The sequence below is a fragment of the Artemia sp. Qi Xiang Cuo genome, chromosome 19 (genome assembly GCF_049724085.1).
Source record: "Artemia sp. Qi Xiang Cuo chromosome 19, ASM4972408v1, whole genome shotgun sequence".
NCBI lineage: Eukaryota > Metazoa > Arthropoda > Branchiopoda > Anostraca > Artemiidae > Artemia > Artemia sp. Qi Xiang Cuo.
In genome coordinates, this window is record NC_142812.1 from 52,849,618 (window position 1) to 52,875,411 (window position 25,794).

General features: G+C 36.1%; 1 protein-coding gene across 1 annotated transcript in view; it reads right to left on the reverse strand.

Annotated features, from left to right (window-relative positions):
* Window positions 1-9,324: 9,324 nt before the first annotated feature.
* Window positions 9,325-25,794, reverse strand: part of LOC148940989 (protein FAM8A1) — a 53,841-nt gene continuing 37,371 nt past the window's right edge. Inside the window, exon 4 of the mRNA XM_089105217.1 lies at window positions 9,325-13,382. Coding sequence (XP_088961343.1) covers window positions 13,086-13,382 — 297 coding nt within the window. The 3' untranslated portion in view covers window positions 9,325-13,085. The remainder of the gene's footprint in view (window positions 13,383-25,794) is intronic.

The following is a 25,794-nucleotide window of genomic DNA, read 5'->3' on the forward strand; positions in this document are numbered from 1 at the left end:
GACTAGCTGTTGAATTTCGAAACCTGCAGTAGATAAACATACGTTAACATAAACGTCATCCCAAGTCCTTAATAATACCAAAGTTGACTTAAAGATTGACTCCAAAGAACTTTAAAGCAGCCATAAACCATAAAAATTAGCTTAATAACCGAGAACTAAACTAATACTAAAGAAAGTTCAACGAGATCACTAAAATGAGACCATTCCAAAGTTCGACCCAAAGTAGCCTAACTCTAAACAAATTTCAGACTTTATGATTTTTAGGATGCTGCAATATAGAAGAAATTTGGAAATCATTCAGACCACTATGATTATGAATCATCATATACCATCTAGGTTGTGCCCAGTGTTATTGTGTCTATGAGCTTTTTTCTTTGCTATAGAATATAGTCTGAAAGCCTGGGAATCAGAAAGGAGGCAGAGAAGATGCGGAAACAACGAAGAAGGATCTGCCGATTTAGACATAAATTTTTCTTTGCTTGGATTGCATACTGATACTGTAATAATTGCCCTGGGAAATTTACTCGCCTCTTGTTAGACAAAAAGTCAAAGGACCAAAGCATGTAGAAGGAGACAGAAGTCTTCACAATTTACTAAAATCGGATGAACAGCACCCTGTAAATTTTGGAACAAAAATTAATTTTTATTAGACTTCAGATCCCTCTGTAATACTACCATATCCCCAAAAAGTTTGGCTACGTGTATCTTAGAATTTCATCATTATCGCGTGAAAAAACCTTAAAACAGTGCAACAAAATATCAGGACATGGATGTGGATAACGCTGATAAAACTTTTAATGAAAAATAGCCTTACACAGAGAATAATAAGGGAGGTTTCTGAAACCAAATTTGCAGAACATTAATAAGGTAAAACGTTATAAAAGTGTATATTGTTCGAGATTTCTGAATTTATTTTGTGCTTACCTCCCGCTGACTCAAAATAACCCAGCAACTTTAAAATCTAATAACAAAGTTCTATTTCACTAATTGTTATTTTGTTCATTATATTATTAAAACTTAGATAAGATCAAATCGACTTGATATATTTGAATAGAGAAAGATACAATCCAACCTAGTTTCATAAGTTGACCTAGTTTTGGGTGAAACTGTACATGATACATCTTTTTTGTCTTGTTTGTTCACTAGTTCTAAAACTAAGATACAGTGAAGAACTTGAAATCCTTGACCTTTCATTAAATTATTTCAGCAAGACTTTGGGCTTGTGTTAGGTTTAGGCTAAAAGAGCAAAATTATCTATGAACAAATTCTACATGATAGGCTTTACTATAATTAGCTAAACCGAATCTTGAGCCTCATCAGCTTAAAAAGTGATTTAAATTCCACCTTGACATACCATGATTATTTGAAACATACTCCATTGCACACTTAAATCCTGAAAATGCAGTCCTTTTAAATCCTGAAAATGCAGTCCTTTTAAATCCTGAAAATGCAGTCCAAAACTTGAAAGTCTTACTAATCCATTAAATAGTTTTTTTTTAAATCAACTTAATAGCTTTATTTGGAAATAAAAATTATCTTTCGATTCCCGAAATTCTTGCAGTTTGATAAATTATGTACGAACACTGAGCTTCTTACGCATTAAGTTACAGCTGAGCAATATATCGTGCGCACACAGATTAGCGTAAAAGATCAGAGAATAAAAATTTAAATGGAAGGTTTTTACCTTAATTTCCATCACTAGCAGCATTTAAGGTTACCATAAAAAAAGGCGCAATACCCTATAACGGTATTTCAGAAACCTCCCTTAAGGAGAACTTCTGACTATGGAAAATAGGGATTGTTTCAATATTGGATCCACCCCAATATACGTTAGATATCTTGTGAGCGAAAATTGCTTTTTAAAATGCAACTTTTTGAAATATTCGAAAATATTTTGAAAAATGAAAGGATAAATTTAAAAACAGAAGGGGGAAGAAAGAAAAGGCATTTCAAACCATTATGATTTAAAATACTTGAAAAATAGATAAATTATGTAGAAGACATACTTACGACATACACAGTAAAATCCTTAAAAGCTGTAAATATACTGAAATTGCTAGGAAGGGGCACGGATTCAAAGACGCAGATTTAATGAAAAGCTAAAATTAAAAGACCTTTTTCATCTGACATGAATATAAAAAATAGATAATACAGAATAGCTGTACGAGATTGTATATAAAAAAAGGCAAGTAGACCAGAGCAGCCAAAAAAGGAGTAAAAGAAAATGGATAGGTACTGTTGGAATTGAGGTGGTCCTTTGGCATACCAATTTTTAAAGAAGAAGATGAGGCAGAGCACAAAAACTACAGAGCAATCTCCTTAATTAATGTAGCTGTACAAATTTTCACGAATTTACCATAAATAGGTTCCGCAAGGTCCCTGACATAAGAACGAGACCCAAATCAGATCAGAGATAAAATTCTATAACCAAACCTTCAGCCTGATACGAATCCTACAGCATTGGTTCAAACACAAGCAAGAGACGATCTATGGAAACATATTATGCTTTCAAAAATATCATTCTTCTTTCATCACCTAATCAAAGTGATCAACATAGAAACTTTCAGTCTGAGAGAATGTAATCAAAGTCATCCACCGTAACCCATCCTAATTATCAAAATATCCCGAAGTTTTCACTGCCTACCGTTGAGGGCCGGACACAAGTAACTTTTTGATAAATCGGCGCCGAAAAAATATTACGTGTTTCCGGTCTTTTAAGCTATTTATGGTGGTAGAAACAAGGGTAATATACTCATGCCAGATATAGATATAAAATAATATTCAGATATAATAGATACCAGAAAAAATACAATAATCCTGGGATAAAAATAATAAAAACTACTGGAATAGTAGAAAAATCACCACCTTTGGCTGTTCGCATGATAGATTCCTCAAGGAAACTTAAAAGGATCGAAAAAACTGCGTCCGGAGAGAAACTGGAACTAAGTCTGAAGTTCTTCCTGACCTCAACGATAACCCTGATTTCGTACTAGGAGGAATCCACTCAAGAAGAACCGAGGCTTTAAGGTTGGAATTATATGCAGGTGCTTTCACAAGAAAAAAGGAGGGAAACTGGTCCCAACCCCTCCTCCATCGTAAAAACTTATTATAATTTTTCTAAAACCAAAATTATTATAATTTTCACTAGAATCTGGTACATTTATAATATATCAAGCCTACTTTTTTTTATACTTGTCCCCTCCCCTCCCCCAAACAGTAAATTCCTGCTTATGTGCCCCGTAGGTATGAAAAATACAAATTTTTGGTTTCAGTTTTCTTTGGATACCGTACTATCTTCTGATCACAAACTTATTTATTTGGGAATAAAGATAGATTATTTATTTATTTGGGAATAAGGATGGCACTTTTGCAGCTCTTGACTATGATGACTTATTGTTATTGGCCTTATACATCGTCAGTGCCACGTCTAAGCGGATAAAAAATTTTAATATTGTTTTTTTTTCCATTTACGACTCACAACAGGAACAAAACTAGATCTTAATTAAAATAATCGTCTATGGTCGCATGTGTTTATTTTTTTTTTTTTACACAAGCTTCAATTGGCGTAACTAGTGGAGGAAGCTGTGCCTATTCTACGATAGCTTCAGTCCTTTCAAGAATAGCCCCACCAATATAAGACAAATGTTTTAAGCAATCAGAAGCGGATATTCAAATGAAACTCTTCCCCACTAAACACTTAATCCAGTTCAGGTCTGGCCCGTTTTAATGTCGATAGTTTTACGATTCTCATAATGATTTCTTATACATTCCATGAGTTCTACATTTTTTTCATTTTTAACTTAGGCTTTCATGTTTAAATTTATTTTCATTCGAAGCCTTTTTGTAATTTTGTTTCTAAAGTCTATTATTAAGAAGAATACATCACTCAATATTTTTGTAAGAGGTCCAGAAACTGAAAATTAAGGAAAAATCCATTGAAAAATCGTCAAAAACATATGTATTAACTCCAAATTCCAAATTTATTTCCTAATTAGCTGCATTTGAAAATTCTTTGTGACTCAATTAAGTCTTTGAAATGGATTTTAACTCCCAGCGGTCAGACTCTCCTGAGTCCACCAAAAGGGGGAAAACTGACAGTCTAGGTTTAATCTAGGCAAATTCCCCGATCAGAGTTGCCTTACGTACAGATTCATGCTTATTTTAGTAATTTATTTTTCTACCTGGTGATGTTCTTCTGGTGGTTTTTTCCACAAATCATTTTTCGCTCCTTACTTGCCCTTTCTTGATTTTTATTTTTTTTTCTCTATATATACGTTTTTAGGTTTAAAAGTAAAAAGAAATAAATTTGAAATAGTTCGAAGAGAAAACTCTAATTCACCATTATAAATCTTCTCAGAAACAAAAAACAGTTAAAATATTTCTGCCAGAAAAAAAGGCAAATGAAGATACCACTGTAATATGCTTATATTGCAGGATTTTTTTCTTCAGCTTACTCATTTTCGAACAGTTTTCTACCAATATATTTTCTGGAGCTACCTGAAGTCCTGCTCATGGCAAGTGCTAAAATAGGCAAAATAAAAATGCCAAGAGATTCCAGTCCCAAAAAATCTGCGTGGGGGAAATATATTTTTTTCAAAACCTAGGGGGGAGGGACAATTTTTCTCTTAACGAAAATGTAAAAAAAGTATTTTTCAAATCTTAGGAGGGCGCAACTTCCCCACCCCGTTATTGACACCCCTGCAGATGTACCTTGCAATATGTAGCTGCAGTTGAGGACTACAACTGATTTCTTACTTACCCAATATACGCACTTAAACGCTACTAGAAAAGAAATACCATCATACGAAAAAATGAGTGTACATTACAGTTTTTTCTCTGAAAACAAGTTATAGATTAAGAAAGATTCATCCTGTGGGAAAACTTCTACAGTTCGCTTTTGCTGCTGAAAATCAAGTTATCATTCCGATTAAGTATAAGTATTCTATCCTGTAGAGGATATTTAATTCTTTTGTTTAAAACTTATAATATTTAATTACATCCCTGACCACCCGTGGCTGTTCCATGGAGATTGTAATTTGTTTTGGCTATTTTTTCTTGGTGCTGGAAAATTGCGTCAGGACAATTCCTTGGTCAATAGCATATTTGTACTGGTATTGATTAAAGAAAAAATTTTCTTCTCTTTTAAGAGATTTTTTTTTGTCAAATCTTGGTTATTTCTTTCTACTAATCTTTTGAGCTATATACTAAACTAAAACCAAATTACACAGCTCCACAGTATCCCTTATGTTACCCTTAATTTAGTTAAGTAGTAACTTACCCGCAATTTAGTTACCCTTAAATTGCGGGGAATTGGTGAGTGGGTCCCGACACTTCCCTTGTTCCTAGTATTGTGTGGACGGAGGCATTTGAAGTCTCAGAGGCGTTTGTCTGTGCAAACAAAGCAGAATTCGTCAGTCGTGCGCGCAACATCCCATGCTGCTGTGCATAGAGCTTGTTACGTCATGATGTTTGAACAGAGTGAGAATTTGCATTATTCGCCCGTGTTGAATTTCGTTCAGCGAAACAAGGAAGAGGGACTAGATGATGAGACTATCAAAAGATTTGGAGCGGAGTTTTTTGATTGCGAAGTGATTGTGATCGCAAAGAAATGGCTGGGCTTGAAGCTGGATCCTGATGCGCCATTTCAGAAGCGAACCGGAACGAAGGCACCATCTAGTCACCTTGGTGATATCTTGGAAATGCTGAGAAAAGGTGATTCAGATTGTTTTACAATTCCGACTTTCGTCATTCGAAGCCCTTCGGAAGTGCCAGTTATCCCGGCTTCGGCTTACTCGGCTTTGCTCTCGAAAGTCAATGAACTGAACTTGCATCTAAAAACTATATCCAATCAGTTTGAGTCTTATTCAGCCAATTTTCCACCGCTACCCCAGCCTGGGGATGCTGCTTCTTCACTATCGAGTAGCCATGCTACAGTGATTGTTTCAAACCTTCCGCAAACAGTTTGCAACCCCAAAAGTCGAAAGGAATTCTTAGACCAATTGTCAGGTCACAAGTCAGTTTCCAGTGTCCGCCCACGAGGTGACAGGTTGTATGTCAACATTGAGAAATCTGTTATTTCGGATTTCTGCAATTCGATTAGTGCAGCCGCATCGGGTGCTACCACTAAAACTGTGCTTAAGCGTCACCTTGGGATTGCTAGAGGTATCCCTGAGGATTTTGACATTGCTGGACTAAATTCGTACCCTGGTGTGACTGAAGCCACTCGTTTCGGCTCTTCACAAACAATTAAGCTAGAGTTTTCGGATACATTCGCAAAAGGCAATGCCATCAAGAACGGCCTGAAAATAGGTTACGAAATATTCCGTGTGTACGATTTCATCAGTGTACCCCGTTGCTGCTTCAAATGCCGATCCCCAGATCACATGATGAAGGATTGCACCAGTCCTGTTGATAAATGTGCTCGTTGTGCCGGTAATCATACTGCCACTAAGGAAACGCCTTGCCAAAATAGCCCCAAATGTGCAAACTGCAACGGTGATCATACATCCTTTAGTTTGAAATGTCCAGTGCTCAAGTCTCGCGTTTCGAGTAGTGCCCGAAAATGATGCAGTCCCTTTCAGCTGTCTCGTACAACATAAATGGTACCAGAAGAAAAGAGCATGTTATTGACGAACTTGCATGTAACTATGACATTGTCTGTTTGCAAGAACACTTATTATCGTCGGCTAATACAAACCTGCTAAAAAGAAGTGCTAATCACGTCGTTTTCGTATCGGCGGCACGAACTACTTTCGGACGGCCGGCGGGTGGGCTTGCTTGTATACTGAACCGAAATAGTGTTGCTTGCTACTCGCCTGTGCTTTTTCACAGTGATCCTAACATTTTGGCCGTGCGGATTAACGATTTAGTGATCGTAAATGTTTACTTGCCTTGTGACAGAAAATCGGTTCAGTCTCTTAACAGATTCGCTAAGACTTGCAGTGTATTACAGAAACTTTTGGAATCCGTCTCAAATCAAGGTTATCGTTTTTTGATCGCTGGAGACTTTAACGCTGACCTGCTGTCATCGAATATTCGCTCGGATTTGATATTTGATTCGCTGCCGCAGTTTAAGCTGGTTGAAAAAACTTGTATATATTCTTATCTTCATCATTCCGGTAGTCAAAGTAATATTGATCATGTTGTTTGTTCTCCGGGCCTACCCGTTTCTACTGTAATTGTTCATGAAGATCATTGCGATTTAGATCACCTACCGATTTCGTTTGTTTTTCAAATACCGATTTGTACTAATCGTAATGCTTTACAAGCAGGACGAAGATGGGTTTTCCGTCGAAATTGGAATAAGATAAATTTATCGCTGTATATTTCTACGCTAGCTATGCTACTTGCTACAATTCAAGTTCCTTTCCACCTTCTACAGCTTAGTTGTAAGTCTTCAAATGATAAAAATACTCTAAATGATTATTATCTAAAATTAGTATCTTGCCTTAAAACAGCTGAATTGACCGCTGTACCACAGGAGCGAGTCAGGCGAAACACGCGTAAACCGGAGTGGTCGTGGGATCCTGAATTGAAATCGATTAAAAATAAAGCAAAGTTTTGGTTGCGGATTTGGGTTTCTTGTGGTCGTCCGTCTGAAGGGGTTATTCATCAAATAAAGCAAAAGACAAAATTAGAATATAAAAATTACCTGCGCTCGACTAAATCAAAAATATCGAATTTCCCGTTAAGTAAATCTGATTGGCAAAAGGTAATTAATTCTGAAAAACTTGATGATTCTTTTGCTACAAGCCCGATTAGTGCCGGTGCATGGCATAGTTATTACAGTAAAGTTTTTAGTTCAGTGAATTATCATGTCCATTCGGTTTTTTCGAAACTTCTCATTGCCGCACTTCCCGTATCGCTGAGCCAAACTCAGATTTTGCCTGTCGAGCTCTCTGTGGTTCAGCAGGCAGTAAAAAGGTTGAAATCAAATTCCCTCGATTGTGATGGCATTTCTGCCAACCATTTAAAAGTTGATTGCCCACTTCTTTTTCAACACCTGCAGTTGCTTTTCCAAATGTGCTTGTGTGCGTCTGCGGTACCGGATAGCTTCCTCTGTGGGTCTGTTACATCAATTCTTAAAAGAGGGAAACCTCCTAGCGATTGCTCGTCGTATCGGCCAATAACTGTGTCATGCAATCTCAGTAAAGTTTTTGAATATGTTCTTCTTCCGTCCATATCGAGCGCACATTTTGGCGAAAATCAGCTTGGTTTTTCGTCTGGGGTAGGGTGCCAGCAAGCCCATCGAGTTCTAATTAATCTTCTTATCGATGCGACTAAAAAGGGATATGAACTCCATCTTTGCGCCTTGGACCTTTCCAAGGCTTTTGACAGCGTCGTCCACTCACAAGCTCTGTTTTCCTTTTTAGTCACGGCATTAATCTTTCTCTGGTTTCTCTCCTTCGTTATTGGTATGCCAATTCTTTTCTACGAATAAAAGCTGAAGGGGTTATTTCCGATTCTAAAATTCCGGTTCGGCGTGGTGTCAGACAAGGTGCTGTCCTTTCCCCTTCTATCTTTAAACTTTGCATTTCTTCTGTTTTATCTTCTATCCCAACCACTTGTATTTTTCAGGCGATTAATCTTTCTTACATAGCGTATGCTGATGATATACTTCTAATTAGTAGGACTAGAAAAGGTCTTTCTGTTTCTGTATCTACAGTTGCAACAAACCTTAGTAAGATTGGTCTATCACTGAATTTTTCTAAATGTGAATATCTTTCGTTTAACAGTAATTGTAACTCGCCTTTAGATTGCGCTTCTTTTTCTGTCCCATGTGTCTCTTCTTTTCGGTGGTTGGGTATAAACATTGCTAAAAATCTTAAATCTCTCCGAGAACAAGCCGTGGCGAATTGTAAGAAAAAGATCCAAGTATCTTACTCCAAAATCGTTGCCAATCGGGGGAAATACAGTAGGAAGACCCTTGCTAAATTGTATTCTGTTTTTACTGATCATTCAATTTTGTTCCTTTCTGGTGTTTATCCCATTCTTGGGCGAAAAAATACCCGGTCATTACGTTCTTATTATTTTCGGTTCTCGCGTTTTCTACTGTATTTGCCTCCGTGGTACCGGAACCGTAACCTTGTCTCAGTTTTTGGGCTTCCAGATATAACTGATAAGCTAGTTGAGCTTGCTGACAAACTCCCCCAGACAGTGAAGGCTCTCCCAGCTCATCATGGGTCTGTACGCCTCCTTCATTGATTTAGTGTCTTTACTGTGTATTTAGTCGATTTGTATGTATTTTTTCTTTTCTTTTATTTATACTCCGCTTTTGTTACCTTAGCGGGTTAAAAATAAATTATTATTATTATTATTAGTATATAAACCAGTATAAAACAGTAAGAAGAGACTACAAATCTATTAAAACAAGAAAAGAAGAAATAAAACCAATAAGAAGAAAAGACTACAAATCTATGAAAAGACAATATAGTCTTCTTGATGTTCAGTCTTTACAATTAATTTTTAATTATATTTTGCGCTATATACCAATTCAAATCGTAACATACAGCTACATAGTTTACAGAAGACTGCACAAAGATTGTTTGAAAAAAAAAATACAGAACTTTTTATGTCCAGTTTTGGTAATTACTATTATTAATCTTATGTGCTACATACCAAAATAAAGTCAAACTATGCAGCTACACAGTATATAAACCAATAAGAAGAGACTACAAATCCATAAAAAGAAGAAAAGAAGAAAGAAAACCATTAAAGAGAAAAGACTACAGATCTATAAAAAGACATATAGTCTTCTTGATGTTCAGTCTTTACAATTGATTTTTAATAATATTTTGCGATATATACCAGTTGAAATCGCAACGTGCAGCTACATAGTTAACAGAAGACTGCACAAAGATTGTTCGAAAAAAAATACAGGACTTTTCATGTCCAGTTCTGGTAATTACTTTTAATAATCTTATGCGCTACATAGCAAAATAAAGTCAAACCATGCAGCTGCACAGTATATAAACCAATAAGAAGAGACTGCAAACCAATAAAAAGGAGAAAAGACGAAAGAAAACCCAATAAGAAGTAAAAATTACAAATCTATAAAAAGACAATATAGTCTTCTTGATGTTCAGTCTTTACAATTAATTTTTAATAATATTTTGCGCTATATACAAATTCAAATCGCCATGTGCAGCTACATAGTTTACAGAAGACTGCACAAAGATTGTCTGAAAGAAAATAAATAAAAAATACAGGACTTTTCATGTCCAGTTCTGGTAATTACTTTTAATAATCTTATGCGCTACATAGCAAAATAAAGTCAAACCATGCAGCTCCACAGTATATAAACCAATAAGAAGAGACTGCAAACCTATAAAAAGGAGAAAAGAAGAAAGAAAACCAATAAGAAGTAAAGATTACAAATCTATAAAAAGACAATATAGTCTTCTTGATGTTCAGTCTTTACAATTAATTTTTTATAATATTTTGCGCTATATACAAATTCAAATCGCCATGTGCAGCTACATAGTTTATAGAAGACTGCACAAAGATTGTCTGAAAGAAAACAAATAAAAAATACATAACTTTTCATGTCCAGTTTTGGTAATTACTTTTAATAATCTTATGTGCTACATACCAAAATAAAGTCAAACTATGCAGCTACACAGTATGTAAACTAATAAGACAACATAAGCCCTGTTAGAAAAATGACTAAAAAACTGTAAAAGACTATATAGTCTTTTTGATGTCTAATCTTGACAATTACTTTTGAATAATCTTATGCGATATATGCCAAATTAGAGTTAGATTGTGCAGATGCAAAATATATTGACTAATAAAACTACATTACCATTGCTATAAAAAAAGATTACAAATTTATAGAAAGACTATAGTCTTTTTGATGCTCAGTCTCGACAATTACTTTTTGATAATCTTATGCAGTACATACTGAGTTAAAGCCAGGTTAAAGCTACCCTGTATATTGACCAATAAGACTACGCAAATATTGTAAGAAAAGATTACAAATCTATAAAAGACTATAAAGTCTTCTTATTGTCCAATTTTGAAAGTTACTGTTTAGTAATTTTACATCCTCTATATCAAGTTAAAGCCAAATTATTCAGCTACTAAGTATATTGACTATAAGACTGCATAAATTTTGTAAGAAAAAAAAACTAAAAAAGTATATAGAAAAACTATACAGTATTTTTGTACAATGCTAAAACTTACTTTCTAATAATTGTAATTAAAGCCAGATAATCCAACTACACAGTATTTTTTAGATTATTTTCCATAAAGAAAACATTCTCGCCAAAAGCCCAATAACCCGTGTTTTCGCCCTTCTATAGAATACAAAGTATACAAAAAAAATGAAGATAATGAGGAAATTTGTGAAGACAGTGAGTAACACGGTAGTACAATTTATTCGAATATTTCAGCTATATATTTAACAGCCGTCATTACGGAAATACAATATATATATATATATAAAACAAAACAAGCTCACTTCAAAAATTACATCAATAAAACTAATTCTCTAACTAGAATCAGAGATTAAATTTCTTTAAAAGAATCGAGATTTCAATAAAAATAATAAAAAAAAAGAAATAAAAAGAGTCTAAAACTTTATCAAAAGAAACTAAACCTATTTGTGCGAATCTTTCTTAATTGCCAACTGCAGCAGGATTCTCTTTGGGATTAAAGCCTATTTTAGTAAAATTGTCAGAAGTATCTCTCTCATGTTGCCTATGTTCATTGCTGATGCTACTGGATGGCTCTGCTGTTCTAAGCTTAATTATGATGTTGGTTTAGTTAAATTTAATAAAAGTGCTTCAGGAGAGGAGACTCGATTATGGGAAAGTTTGTATTCTATCTTGCTCTGCTAATTGTTCTCCCCTTCGTCGCCTCTCGCTTCTTCCTCGCTTTTTCTATGACAGACATGTGGAATGACTTAAACACTAAGTGCATAATATGGTTTAGATGGCAGCACATTTTTCAACATTCATAGACCATACTTCCAATTTTTATTCTAGTGTCATGTGGTGGCGTAGTGGGTTTAATTTCAGCTTGGCAATTGGGGACCCAGAGTTTAAACCCAGCTGTAGCAACATAGTGCTGGACAGGCGCATGTACCTTAATGTTCAAATAGCGTCGTTAATTCAACACTATACAATTGTGTATTTTAGCCGTCGATTTTAGATGAAGGCATAACATATACTTAAAGTTGAAACTAAAAATATAAAAAATAATAAAAAAAACTCAGTGAATCATTGACTTTTCTATAGATTATATTAATTTTTTTAAATATAAATATTTCATTTATCATAATTCCCCATATTTCGATGATACTAATTTGTTCCATAATGTATGTTAGATTTTTAAATGAGAGGCAAGGCTCAGTTTTGTATCTTCTGGCCGTAAAGGATTTCGGTGAGAGAAAGTATTTTAGTTTTATATTTGTTAATTTTAATTTAATTAATTTTTATTGATCTAATACCCTTTGGTGTCAGAAAAAGGTGAAATTACGTCTCAACATCCACCAATTAAAGAGAGGTGGGGGGGGGGGGTAAAAAAACTTCAAAAGACGCATTAAAATATGATCATCTTCATTTTTGCTACATTTTTACGAGTCGGACAAACCTTTCGGGGAGGGGGAAGGCGGGAATCAAACCCCCCACACCCCCATTATCATAATCATAAATTTCTTTAAAAGAATCACCTTGCATAGGTTTAGTCATTGTAAGATTCCTGGATGAACCTATGTAAAGTGAGGAAGCCTAGACTCTTTTAAAGAAATTTATTTTATGATTTTAGTTTCAAAATTTGTTTTATTGATGGGATTTTTTTAGTAAGTTTGTTTTCTTTTTATTTGTTGAATATTGTATTCCCTGATGACGGCTGTTGAATATATAGCCGAAATATTTGAATAGATTGCAATACCGTGTTATTCACTGTCTTTACAGATTTTCTCATAATCTTCTCTTGTTTTTGTACAATGGAAAGGCAGTGTTGTCTTCGTCATTAAACATAAAGTATCTAATTTTTGGCAACAAGGATATATTCTGCCTATCCAATAAGACGGCCCTGGTTCAGTCCACGTAAAAGCCCTGAATGAGAAAAAAAAAAAACAGTTACGCCATAACGACAATAGTTCCACATAAGAAGTCATAGATAGTCCTATTCATCCTGAGCATAAAAAAACGGGTGCTTAAAGGAAAAGGAAGCAGAGTTAATGTGCGAATGGTGTGGAAATTCTTCAAAAAGCATCTGAGAAAGGATCTATTAAAACCAAGGGTATCAGGCCCTCTTCCAGAAATCACAGAAACTGTATCCGAATGAACCAAAGTGGCTGTTTCACATCTGACAACACGTAGTCTCATAACAGCTTTGCCAAGAGTCTGACCATTTTTGTAAGCCAAAAACATTGCCTAAAAATAATAATAAAGTTCACATCAGTTTATTAATAAGTATATACTTGTCCAAAACCGCATAGGACCCTAAATTCTTTTTAGTGGGCAGTAAAATTGCAGGAATGTATCTTTTAATGTACAGTTCAAAGAAGTTTTATTAAATATATTTCGATCTGTATTGTAAAGTGCATATCACCAAAGATTATCATAGGCAGCGCAATAATGTTTTTTTTTTTTTTTTTTTTTTTTTTTTTTTTTTTTTTTTTTTTTTCATACCTGGGCACTTCGTATCGAATGAGTTGTCGTAGAAACTTCGAAAAGGGTCCATTCGATTAAAAATTGGATTGACTAGTGCCCTTTTCAATATTCGAAAGTGATTGGAGGGCAATTAGCCCCCCTCCCACACCCATCATTCCCCCAAACACATCCAATCAAAATTTTGAAATAGCTATTTTGTTCAGCGTAGTTGATTTCCAGCGTAGTTGATTTCCAGATAGAAACTATGTTTTTGAGGAGGACACTCCCTAACAGCCCTCAGGGCAGGAGTGGTAACCTCTTTAACTGGAGTATATAGGGTTTTTATTGAAAGCGGGAGGTCTTCAAACGGAGTGAGTTGATTGAATATTGTAAGCACAAGCACCTTTTTTAATAGCGGAAAATGATCGTAGAGTAACAAAAACCTCTTCCACCGTTAACAATTCTCCAAATATCCACTCAAACTTTTGAGCTATCTATTTTGTTCAACGTAGTTTTAAGTTCTTTAAATTAGCTCTTTGAGGACGACAACCCCCTCACAGCGCTAAGGGCAAGGGTTGTAAATTATGCCCTGGGGGCATATAAGGTTTTTCAAGAACGCGTTGTCGTAGAAACTTCAAAAAAGGCTCATTCGATTAGAAATTGAAACGGCTAGTGCCTTTTTTAATAGTCGAAAGTAATTGGAAGGCAACTAACACCCCTTCCACTTCCACCATTTCTCCAAACACATCCAATAAAAATTTTGAAATAGCCATTTTGTTCCACGCAGTTTAAAGTTCAGGAAATTATACCAATGAGCAGGACACTCCCCCAACAGTCTTCAGGGCAAGGGTTATAATTTATGCCCTGGGGGCATATAAGGTTTTTATTAAAATCTTTATCGTAGAAACTTTAAAAAGGGCTCATTCTATTGTAAATTCAAAGGGCTAGTGCCCTTTTTAATAGTAGAAAGTGATTTGAGGGCAACTAACCTCCCTCTCTCACCCACCTTTTCCCCAAACACATCTAATCAAAATTTTTAGGTAGCCAATTTGTTCAGCGATGTTGATTTCCAGATAGAAATTATGTTTTTGAGGAGGACACTCCCCCACAGCCCTCAGGGCAAGGGTTATAAGTTATGCCCTGGGGGCATATAATGTTTTTATAGAAATCGTTGTCGTAGAAACTTCAAAAAGGGCTCATTTGATTGGAAATTGAAATGGCTAGTGAACTTTTTAAAAGTGATTGGAAGGCAACTAACACCCCTTCCACGCCCACCATTTTCCCAAACATATCCAGTCAAAATTTTGAGATAGCCATTTTGTTCCACGCAGTTTAAAGTTCAGGAAATTATACCTTTGAGCAGGACACTCCCCCTACAATCTTCAGGGCAAGGGTTATAAGTTATGCCATAGGGGCATATAAGGTTTTTATTGAAATCTTTATCGTAGAAACTTGAAAAAGGGCTCATTCAATTGGAAATTCAAAGGCCTAGTGACCTTTTTAATAGTCGAAAGTGATTTGAGGGCAACTAACCCCCCTCTCACGCCTACCTTTTCTCAAACGCATCCAATCAAAATTTTTAGATAGCCATTTTATTCAACGTAGTTGAAAGTTTTGGAAAATAGGACTTTAAGGGTGACAACCCAACCCCCCTAGAACCCTCAGGGCAAGGGTTGTAAGTTATGCACTGGGAGCATGTAAAGTTTTTATATAAAGCGATGTTGTAAAAACATCAAAAAGGGCAACGTAGTCGAAAGTTCTGGAAACTAGGTCTTTTAGGATGATAACTCCCTACAGAGCCCTCAGTGCAAGGGATGTAAGTTATTCCCTGGGGGCATATAAGGTTTATATAGAAAGCTGTTATAAAATTTTCAAAACGGGCTGATTTGTTTAAAAATTGAAATTTCCCTTTTTAATCGTCAAAAGTGAGTAGAGAGCAATTGACCCCCCTCTCAAGCCCAACTTTTCCCAAACACATCCAATCGAAATTTTTAGATAGCCATTTTGTTCAACGTAGTTGAAAGTTTTGGAAATTAGGTCTTTATTGAAGACACCCCCACAGCCCTCATGGCAAGGGTTGTAAATTATATCCTGGGGACATATAAGGTTTTTATTGAAAGCGTTTTTGTAGAAACTTCAAAAGGGCTCATTCAATTGGGAATTGAAAGGGCTAGTGCTTTTTTTAACAGTTGAAAGTGAATGGAGAGCGACTAAAGCCCCTTTCACACCCACCATTTTCCCAAAAACATCCAATCAAAATAATTTTGAGATATCCATTTTGTTCAACGTAGTTGAAAGTTCTTGAATTTATGTCTTTTAGGATGATAACCCCCTTAAAGCCCTCAGTGCAAGGGTTGTAAGTTAAGCCCTGGGGGCATATAAAGTTTATATAGAAAGTTGTTGTAGGAATTTCAAAAAGGGCTCATTTGATTGGAAATTTAAATTGCCCTTTATAATAGTCGAAAGTGAGTGGAGAGTAATTGACCCCCCTCCCACGCCCACTTTTTCCCAAACACATCCAATCAAAATTTTTAGATAGCCATTTTTTTCATCGTAGTTTAAAGTTTTGGAGATTAGGTCTTTAAGGAAGACAACCCATCCCCCCACAGCCCTCAGGACAAGGGTTGTAAGTTATGCCCTTGGGGCATATAAGATTTTTATTCAAAGTGTTGTCGAAGAAACTTAAAGAGGGCTCATTCAATTGGAAATTGAAAGGGCTAGTGCCTTTTAATAGTTGAAAGTGACTGGAGAGCGACTAACGCCCCTCTCACGCCCACCATTTTCCCAAAAACATCCAATCAAAATAATTTTGAGATATCCATTTTGTTCGACGTAGTTGAAAGTTCTTGAAATAATGTCTTTTAGGATGATAACCCCCTCAAAGCCCTCAGTGCAAGGGTTGTAAGTTAAGCCCTGGGGCCATATAAAGTATATATAGAAAGTTGTTGTAGGAATTTCAAAAAGGGCTCATTTGATTGGAAATTTAAATTACCCTTTATAATAGTCGAAAGTGAGTGGAGAGTAATTAACCTCCCTCTCACGCCCACCATTTCCCCAAAAACATTCAATCAAAGTTTAGAGACAGCCATTTTGTTCAACGTAGTTGAAAGTTTTGGAAATTATGTATTTAAGGATGACACACTCCCCAGAGCCCCAAGGGCAAAGGTTGTAAGTTATGCCCTGGGGTCATACAAGGTTTTTATAGATAGAGTTGTCATAAAACTTCAAAATGGGCTCATTCAATAGGAAATTGAGAGGGTGATTAGAGGGTAACTAACCCCCTTCTCGCACCCACTATTCCTCCAAACACATCCAATCAAAATTTTCAGATAGCCATTTTGTTCAATGTAGTAGAAAGTTCTGTAAATTAGGTCTTTGAGAATGACACCCCCGCAGCCCTCAGTGCAAGGGCAGTAAGTTATACCCTGGAGTTATATAAGGTTTGTATTGAAAATGTTGTCGTAGAAACTTCAAAAAGGTTAATTGGATTAGATATTGATAGGGCTATTGCCTTCGTTTATAGTCCAAAATGATTGGAGAGTGACTACCCAAACAAATCCAATCAAAATTTTGAGATAGTTATTTAGTTTAACGTAATTGAAAGTTCTGGAAATTAGGTCTTTGAGGATGACACCCTTCCCCCAGCCCTCAGAGCAAGTGTTGTAAGTTATGTCCTGGGGGCATATAAGGTTTTTACTGAAAGCGTTTTCGTAGAAACTTCAAAAGGGCTCATCCAATTGAAAATGGAAAGGGCTAGTGCCTTTTTTAATAGTTGAAAGTGACTGGAGAGCGACTAACACCCCTCTCACGCCCACCATTTTTCCAAAAACATCCAATCAAAATAATTTTGAGATATCCATTTTGTTCGACGTAGTTGAAAGTTCTTGAAATAATGTCTTTTAGGATGATAACCCCCTCAAAGCCCTCAGTGCAAGGGTTGTAAGTTAAGCCCTGGGGCCATATAAAGTATATATAGAAAGTTGTTGTAGGAATTTCAGAAAGGGCTCATTTGATTGGAAATTTAAATTACCCTTTTTAATAGTCGAAAGTGAGTGGAGAGTAATTAACCTCCCTCTCACGCCCACCATTTCCCCAAAAACATTTAATCAAAGTTTAGAGATAGCCATTTTGTTCAACGTAGTTGAAAGTTATGGAAATTATGTATTTAAGGATGACAAACTCCCCAGAGCCCCAAGGGCAAAGGTTGTAAGTTATGCCCTGGGGTCATACAAGGTTTTTATAGATAGAGTTGTCATAAAACTTCAAAATGGGCTCATTCAATAGGAAATTGAGAGGGTGATTAGAGGGTAACTAACCCCCTTCTCGCACCCACTATTCCTCCAAACACATTCAATCAAAATTTTCAGATATCCATTTTGTTCAACGTAGTAGAAAGTTCTGGAAATTAGGTCTTTGAGGATGACACCCCCCCAGCCCTCAGGGCAACGGTTGCAAGTTATACCCTGGGGGCATATAAGGTTTTTATAGAAAGTATTGTCGTAGAAACTTTAAAAGGGCTCATTTGATTGGACATTGAAAGGGCTAGTGCCCTTTTTAATAGTTGAAAGTGATCGGAGAGCGAATACCGCCCCTCTCACACCCACCATTTTCCCAAACAAATCCAATCAAAATTTTGAGATAGTTATTTAGTTTAACGTAGTTGAAAGTTCTGGAAATTAGGTCTTTAAGGATGACAACCCCTCCCCCCACAGCGCTCAGGGCAAGGGTTGTAAGTTATGCCCTTGGGACATTTAAGGTTTTTATTGAAAGAGTTTTTTTAGAAACTTCAAAAGGGCCCATTCGATTGGAAAATGAAAGAGCTAGTTCCTTTTTCGACAGTTGAAAGGTACTGGAGAGCGACTAAAGCCCCTCTTACACCCACCATTTACCCAAACACATACAATCAAAATAATTTTGAGATATCCATTTTGTTCGACGTAGTTGAAAGTTTTTGAAATAATGTCTTTTAGGATGATAACCCCCTCAAAGCCCTCAGTGCAAGGGTTGTAAGTTAAGCCCTGGGGCCATATAAAGTATATATAGAAAGTTGTTGTAGGAATTTCAAAAAGGGCTCATTTGATTGGAAATTTAAATTACCCTTTATAATAGTCGAAAGTGAGTGGAGAGTAATTAACCTCCCTCTCACGCCCACCATTTCCCCAAAAACATTCAATCAAAGTTTAGAGATAGCCATTTTGTTCAACGTAGTTGAAAGTTCTGGAAATTATGTATTTAAGGATGACAAACCCCCCAGAGCCCCAAGGGCAAAGGTTGTAAGTTATGCCCTGGGGTCATACAAGGTTTTTATAGATAGAGTTGTCATAAAACTTCAAAATGGGCTCATTCAATAGGAAATTGAGAGGGTGATTAGAGGGTAACTAACCCCCTTCTCGCACCCACTATTCCTCCAAACACATTCAATCAAAATTTTCAGATATCCATTTTGTTCAACGTAGTAGAAAGTTCTGGAAATTAGGCCATTGGGAATGACATCCCTCGCAGCCCTCAGGGCAAGGGCTGTAAGTTATGCCCTGGGGGCATACAAGATTTTTATTGAAAATGTTGTCGTAGAAACTTTAAAAGGGCTCATTTGATTGGAAATTGAAAGGGCAAGTGCCATTTTTAATTGTTGAAAGTGATTGAAGAGCGACTACCGCCCCTCTCACGCCCACCATTTTCCCAAACACATCCAATCAAAATTTTGAGATAGTTATTTTGTTTAACGTAGTTGAAAGTTCTGGAAATTAGGTCTTTAAGGATGACAACCCCTCCCCCACAGCCCTCAGGGCAAGGGTTGTAAATTATGTCCAGGGGGCATATAAGGTTTTTATTGAAAGCGTTGTCGTAGAAACTTCAAAAGGGCTCATTCTATTGGAAAATGAAAGGGCTAGTTCCTTTTTTAATAGTTGAAAGTGACTGGAGAGCGACTAACGCCCCCTTCACGCCCACCATTTTCCCAAACACATCCAATCAAAATAATTTTGAGATATCCATTTTGTTCGACGTAGTTGAAAGTTCTTGAAATAATGTCTTTTAGGATGATAACCCCCTCAAAGCCCTCAGTGCAAGGGTTGTAAGTTAAGCCCTGGGGCCATATAAAGTATATATAGAAAGTTGTTGTAGGAATTTCAAAAAGGGCTCATTTGATTGGAAATTTAAATTACCCTTTATAATAGTCGAAAGTGAGTGGAGAGTAATTAACCTCCCTCTCACGCCCACCATTTCCCCAAAAACATTCAATCAAAGTTTAGAGACAGCCATTTTGTTCAACGTAGTTGAAAGTTATGAAATTATGTATTTAAGGATGACACACTCCCCAGAGCCCCAAGGGCAAAGGTTGTAAGTTATGCCCTGGGGTCATACAAGGTTTTTATAGATAGAGTTGTCATAAAACTTCAAAATGGGCTCATTCAATAGGAAATTGAGAGGGTGATTAGAGGGTAACTAACCCCCTTCTCGCACCCACTATTCCTCCAAACACATTCAATCAAAATTTTCAGATATCCATTTTGTTCAACGTAGTAGAAAGTTCTGGAAATTAGGCCGTTGAGAATGACATCCCTCGCAGCCCTCAGGGCAAGGGTTGTAAGTTATGCCCTGGGGGCATACAAGATTTTTATTGAAAATGTTGTCGTAGAAACTTTAAAAGGGCTCATTTGATTGGAAATTGAAAGGGCAAGTGCCATTTTTAATTGTTGAAAGTGATTGGAGAGCGACTACCGCCCCTCTCACACCCACCATTTTCCCAAACAAATCCAATCAAAATTTTGAGATAGTTATTTAGTTTAACGTAGTTGAAAGTTCTGGAAATTAGGTCTTTAAGGATGACAACCCCTCCCCCCACAGCCCTCAGGGCAAGGGTTGTAAGTTATGTCCAGGGGGCATATAAGGTTTTTATTGAAAGCGTTGTTGTAGAAACTTCAAAAGGGCTCATTCAATTGGAAATTGAAAGGGCTAGTGCCTTTTTTAATAGTTGAAAGTGACTGGAGAGCGACTAACGCCCCTCTCACGCCCACCATTTTCCCAAAAACATCCAATCAAAATAATTTTGAGATATCCATTTTGTTCGACGTAGTTGAAAGTTCTTGAAATAATGTCTTTTAGGATGATAACCCCCTCAAAGCCCTCAGTGCAAGGGTTGTAAGTTAAGCCCTGGGGCCATATAAAGTATATATAGAAAGTTGTTGTAGGAATTTCAAAAAGGGCTCATTTGATTGGAAATTTAAATTACCCTTTATAATAGTCGAAAGTGAGTGAAGAGTAATTAACCCCCCTCTCACCCCCACCATTTCCCCAAAAACATTCAATCAAAGTTTAGAGACAGCCATTTTGTTCAACGTAGTTGAAAGTTTTGTAAATTATGTATTTAAGGATGACAAACTCTCCAGAGCCCCGAGGGCAAAGGTTGTAAGTAATGCCCTGAGGTCATATAAGGTCTTTATAGATAGAGTTGGCGTAAAACTTCAAAATGGGCTCATTCAATAGGAAATTGAGAGGGTGATTAGAGGGTAACTAACCCCCTTCTCGCACCCACTATTCCTCCAAACACATTCAATCAAAATTTTCAGATATCCATTTTGTTCAACGTAGTAGAAAGTTCTGGAAATTAGGCCGTTGGGAATGACACCCCCCGCAGCCCTCAGGGCAAGGGTTGTAAGTTATGCCCTGGGGGCATACAAGATTTTTATTGAAAATGTTGTCGTAGAAACTTTAAAAGGGCTCATTTGATTGGAAATTGAAAGGGCAAGTGCCATTTTTAATTGTTGAAAGTGATTGAAGAGCGACTACCGCCCCTCTCACACCCACCATTTTCCCAAACAAATCCAATCAAAATTTTGAGATAGTTATTTAGTTTAACGTAGTTGAAAGTTCTGGAAATTAGGTCTTTAAGGATGACAACCCCCCCCCCACAGCCCTCAGGGCAAGGGTTGTAAATTATGTCCAGGGGGCATATAAGGTTTTTATTGAAAGCGTTGTTGTAGAAACTTCAAAAGGGCTCATTCAATTGGAAATTGAAAGGGCTAGTGCCTTTTTAATAGTTGAAAGTGACTAGAGAGCGACTAACGCCCCTCTCACGCCCACCATTTTCCCAAAAACATCCAATCAAAATAATTTTGAGATATCCATTTTGTTCGACGTAGTTGAAAGTTTTTGAAATAATGTCTTTTAGGATGATAACCCCCTCAAAGCCCTCAGTGCAAGGGTTGTAAGTTAAGCCCTGGGGCCATATAAAGTATATATAGAAAGTTGTTGTAGGAATTTCAAAAAGGGCTCATTTGATTGGAAATTTAAATTACCCTTTATAATAGTCGAAAGTGAGTGGAGAGTAATTAACCTCCCTCTCACCCCCACCATTTCCCCAAAAACATTCAATCAAAGTTTAGAGACAGCCATTTTGTTCAACGTAGTTGAAAGTTTTGTAAATTATGTATTTAAGGATGACAAACTCTCCAGAGCCCCGAGGGCAAAGGTTGTAAGTTATGCCCTGGGGTCATACAAGGTTTTTATAGATAGAGTTGTCATAAAACTTCAAAATGGGCTCATTCAATAGGAAATTGAGAGGGTGATTAGAGGGTAACTAACCCCTTCTCGCACCCACTATTCCTCCAAACACATTCAATCAAAATTTTCAGATATCCATTTTGTTCAACGTAGTAGGAAGTTCTGGAAATGAGGTCATTGAGAATGACACCCCCCGCAGCCCTCAGGGCAAGGGTTGTAAGTTATACCTAGGGAGCAGATAAAGTTTATATTGAAAGTGCTGTCGTAGAAACTTCAAAAGGGCTCATTTGATTAGAAATTGAAAGGGCTAGTGCTATTTTAATAGTTGAAAGTGATTGGAGAGCGACTACCGCCCCTCTCACACCCACCATTTTCCCAAACAAATCCAATCAAAATTTTGAGATAGTTATTTTGTTCAACATAGTTGAAATTCTCAGGAATTAGGTCCTAGCGAAGGACTTCCCCCAGTCCTTAGAGCAAGGGTTGTAAGTTATGCCTTGGGAGCAAACAAATCATTTATTGAAAGTGTTGTCGTAGACATTTCAAAAGGGCTCATTAGATTGGAAATTGAAAGGGCTAGTGCCTTTTTTAATAGTTGAAAGTGATTCGAGAGCGACTAACGCCTCCTTCACGCCCACCATTTTCCCAAACACATCCAATCAAAATAATTTTGAGATATCCATTTTGTTCGACGTAGTTGAAAGTTCTTGAAATAATGTCTTTTAGGATGATAACCCCCTCAAAGCCCTCAGTGCAAGGGTTGTAAGTTAAGCCCTGGGGCCATATAAAGTATATATAGAAAGTTGTTGTAGGAATTTCAAAAAGGGCTCATTTGATTGGAAATTTAAATTGCCCTTTATAATAGTCGAAAGTGAGTGGAGAGTAATTAACCTCCCTCTCACGCCCACCATTTCCCCAAAAACATTCAACCAAAGTTTAGAGACAGCCATTTTGTTCAACGTAGTTGAAAGTTATGGAAATTATGTATTTAAGGATGACACACTCCCCAGAGCCCCAAGGGCAAAGGTTGTAAGTTATGCCCTGGGGTCATACAAGGTTTTTATAGATAGAGTTGTCATAAAACTTCAAAATGGGCTCATTCAATAGGAAATTGAGAGGGTGATTAGAGGGTAACTAACCCCCTTCTCGCACCCACTATTCCTCTAAACACATTCAATCAAAATTTTCAGATATCCATTTTGTTCAACGTAGTAGAAAGTTCTGGAAATTAGGCCGTTGGGAATGACACCCCCCGCAGCCCTCAGGGCAAGGGCTGTAAGTTATAACCTGGGGGCATACAAGATTTTTATTGAAAATGTTGTCGTAGAAACTTTAAAAGGGCTCATTTGATTGGAAATTGAAAGGGCAAGTGCCATTTTTAATAGTTGAAAGTGGTTGGAGAGCGACTACCGCCCCTCTCACACCCACCATTTTCCCAAACAAATCCAATCAAAATTTTGAGATAGTTATTTAGTTTAACGTAGTTGAAAGTTCTGGAAATTAGGTCTTAGAGGATGACAACCACCCTAACAGCCCTTAGGGTAAGGGTTTTAATTTATGCCCTGGGGGCATATAAGCTGTTTATAGAAATCGTTTTCGTTTCAAAAAGGGCTCATTTGATTGGAAATCGAAAGGCCTAGTGCCTATTTTAATAGTCGAAAGTGATTGGAAGGCTTGACATTTTATAGTAAAGATCGATGTGGGTATAATGCATTATTTTTTGTTATTTTTGTTTAGACTAGGGCACTTCATATCGAGAAGTTGTCGTGGGAACTTCGAAAAGGGTTCATTCGATTTAAAATAGAAAGGGCTGATGCCCATTTAAGTAGTCGAAAGTGATTGGAGGGTAACTAGTCTGTCATGCACGCCCGCCTTCCCGTTTGCCCATTATGTTCAAAACTGAGTGTTGTCTTTAGATTAAATCAAAATACACTTTGTTAATGCGAATTCCCAATAAGACATCTCAGAAATATCCCAAGAACGACTTAGGGTATTATGTTCAAACTTTCGGGGCTACTTTTGCTCTTAAAATTTAACCAAATCAAAATGGCGTAAGTGTATCCAAGCTATCAAAGAAAGTAAACAGATTTTTTTTGCGAATGGTATCAAGTTTTCTATTTCAAGTCAACTAGAAGATGTATGAAACTGAATTAAACATTACTATTTGTGTCCTGATTTTTAAAAGGGTGAATGTTATTAAAAATTGCTGAAAATTTTTCTCCAGCATACAAATAGCAGGCCAAACTATAAAGTCTTAAAAAAAAGAAAAGGTTTAAGGCATTATTTTCTTATTCCCTGAAAAGACTATGTAATATAAAACGAACTGAAATTAATAAAAAAAAACCTTCTTCCGCAAAATAAGTTTTTCAGAGAAAAGTAAAGAACTCCATTAAACAAAAAATGAGCCAAAATAAAAGCAAATAATCTACCAAGCGTGAAACTACCACAAATCAGCATCAATAAATAAATGAAACCCAAAACGAACAGAAATTACAATAAATAACCGATTCAAACTCAAAACAAGCAGAAATTAACACAAGTTGGGCTCAAAACCCCTATGCCTTCCCAAGGCCAGAAAATAATCTGCACTTTAATGAAAAAAATACAAATGAATGTGCATTGTCAGTTTAATATACATATACTGATACTTAGTAATTAAAATGTTAAAATTATTTGATTTATTAAACTTATAAAAGTAAAAACATTTATATTTTTTTTTCAGTAAAGTGCAAATTTTTTAATCAATTTTTATACGAGCATGAAATTTTAAATAGTCACTCATAGCACGAGTTATTTTGTGACTGTTTTATAATTGCTGATACTAGTAAAGCGTCTGCTGGGTCTGATAGACTAAATAGCCTACTGTTCGAGCGAAACACTTCTTAAATTCATTTGTTCCATATTATGCGTCAGTCTTTAGTAAATGCTATTCCAGTGTTTGTTTTTTCTTCTTTATGTTATATTGCAAATATGCGCATAATTTGGGTGCAACTTATTGCACCCAAACATTAATTGCAGCCAAAGGGTGCATTTATTGCACCCAAAGCAATTTATTGTAAATAGTTGATATTTTCCCACTTTTCGCATACAATTTTTTATCGGCTAACTGCAATATATTTTCTGTGAAATATATCTGGCAATAAGAGGTTCAAAATTATACTTTATTATTTAATAATAAACAAATAATTTACCTAACAGTATTGCTTGCTTCAAAGTACTTTTAGCTGCTTCTTTTAACAATTAACTAAAAAATAATTTTTTCCACAAAATAAGTTTTTCAAAAAAAGTAAAGAATACCATTAAACCCAAAATGAACAAAAATAGAATTAAATAACATGCCAAGTAATCAACTTCCAAAAATCAGTATCAATAAATAAATAAAACCCAAAACGACCAGAAACTAAAAGAAATAACAAAGTCAAAATTAAAACGAGCAGAAACTAATCAGAGTAGGGTTCTAAGCCCTTATGCTTTCTAAAAGCCAGAATATAATTTGTACTTTACTGAAAAAAATTTAAATGAATTAAATGAAAAAAATGGGCATTGTTTGTTTGATATACATATGCTGATATTTATTCCTTAAAATATTAATTAATTTTTGATTTCTTAAAGTTATAAAATGAAAACATTGAAAACAATTTTTTGAACTAATTTTAAAACAATTTTTTGAACTATTATGATACTATGAACT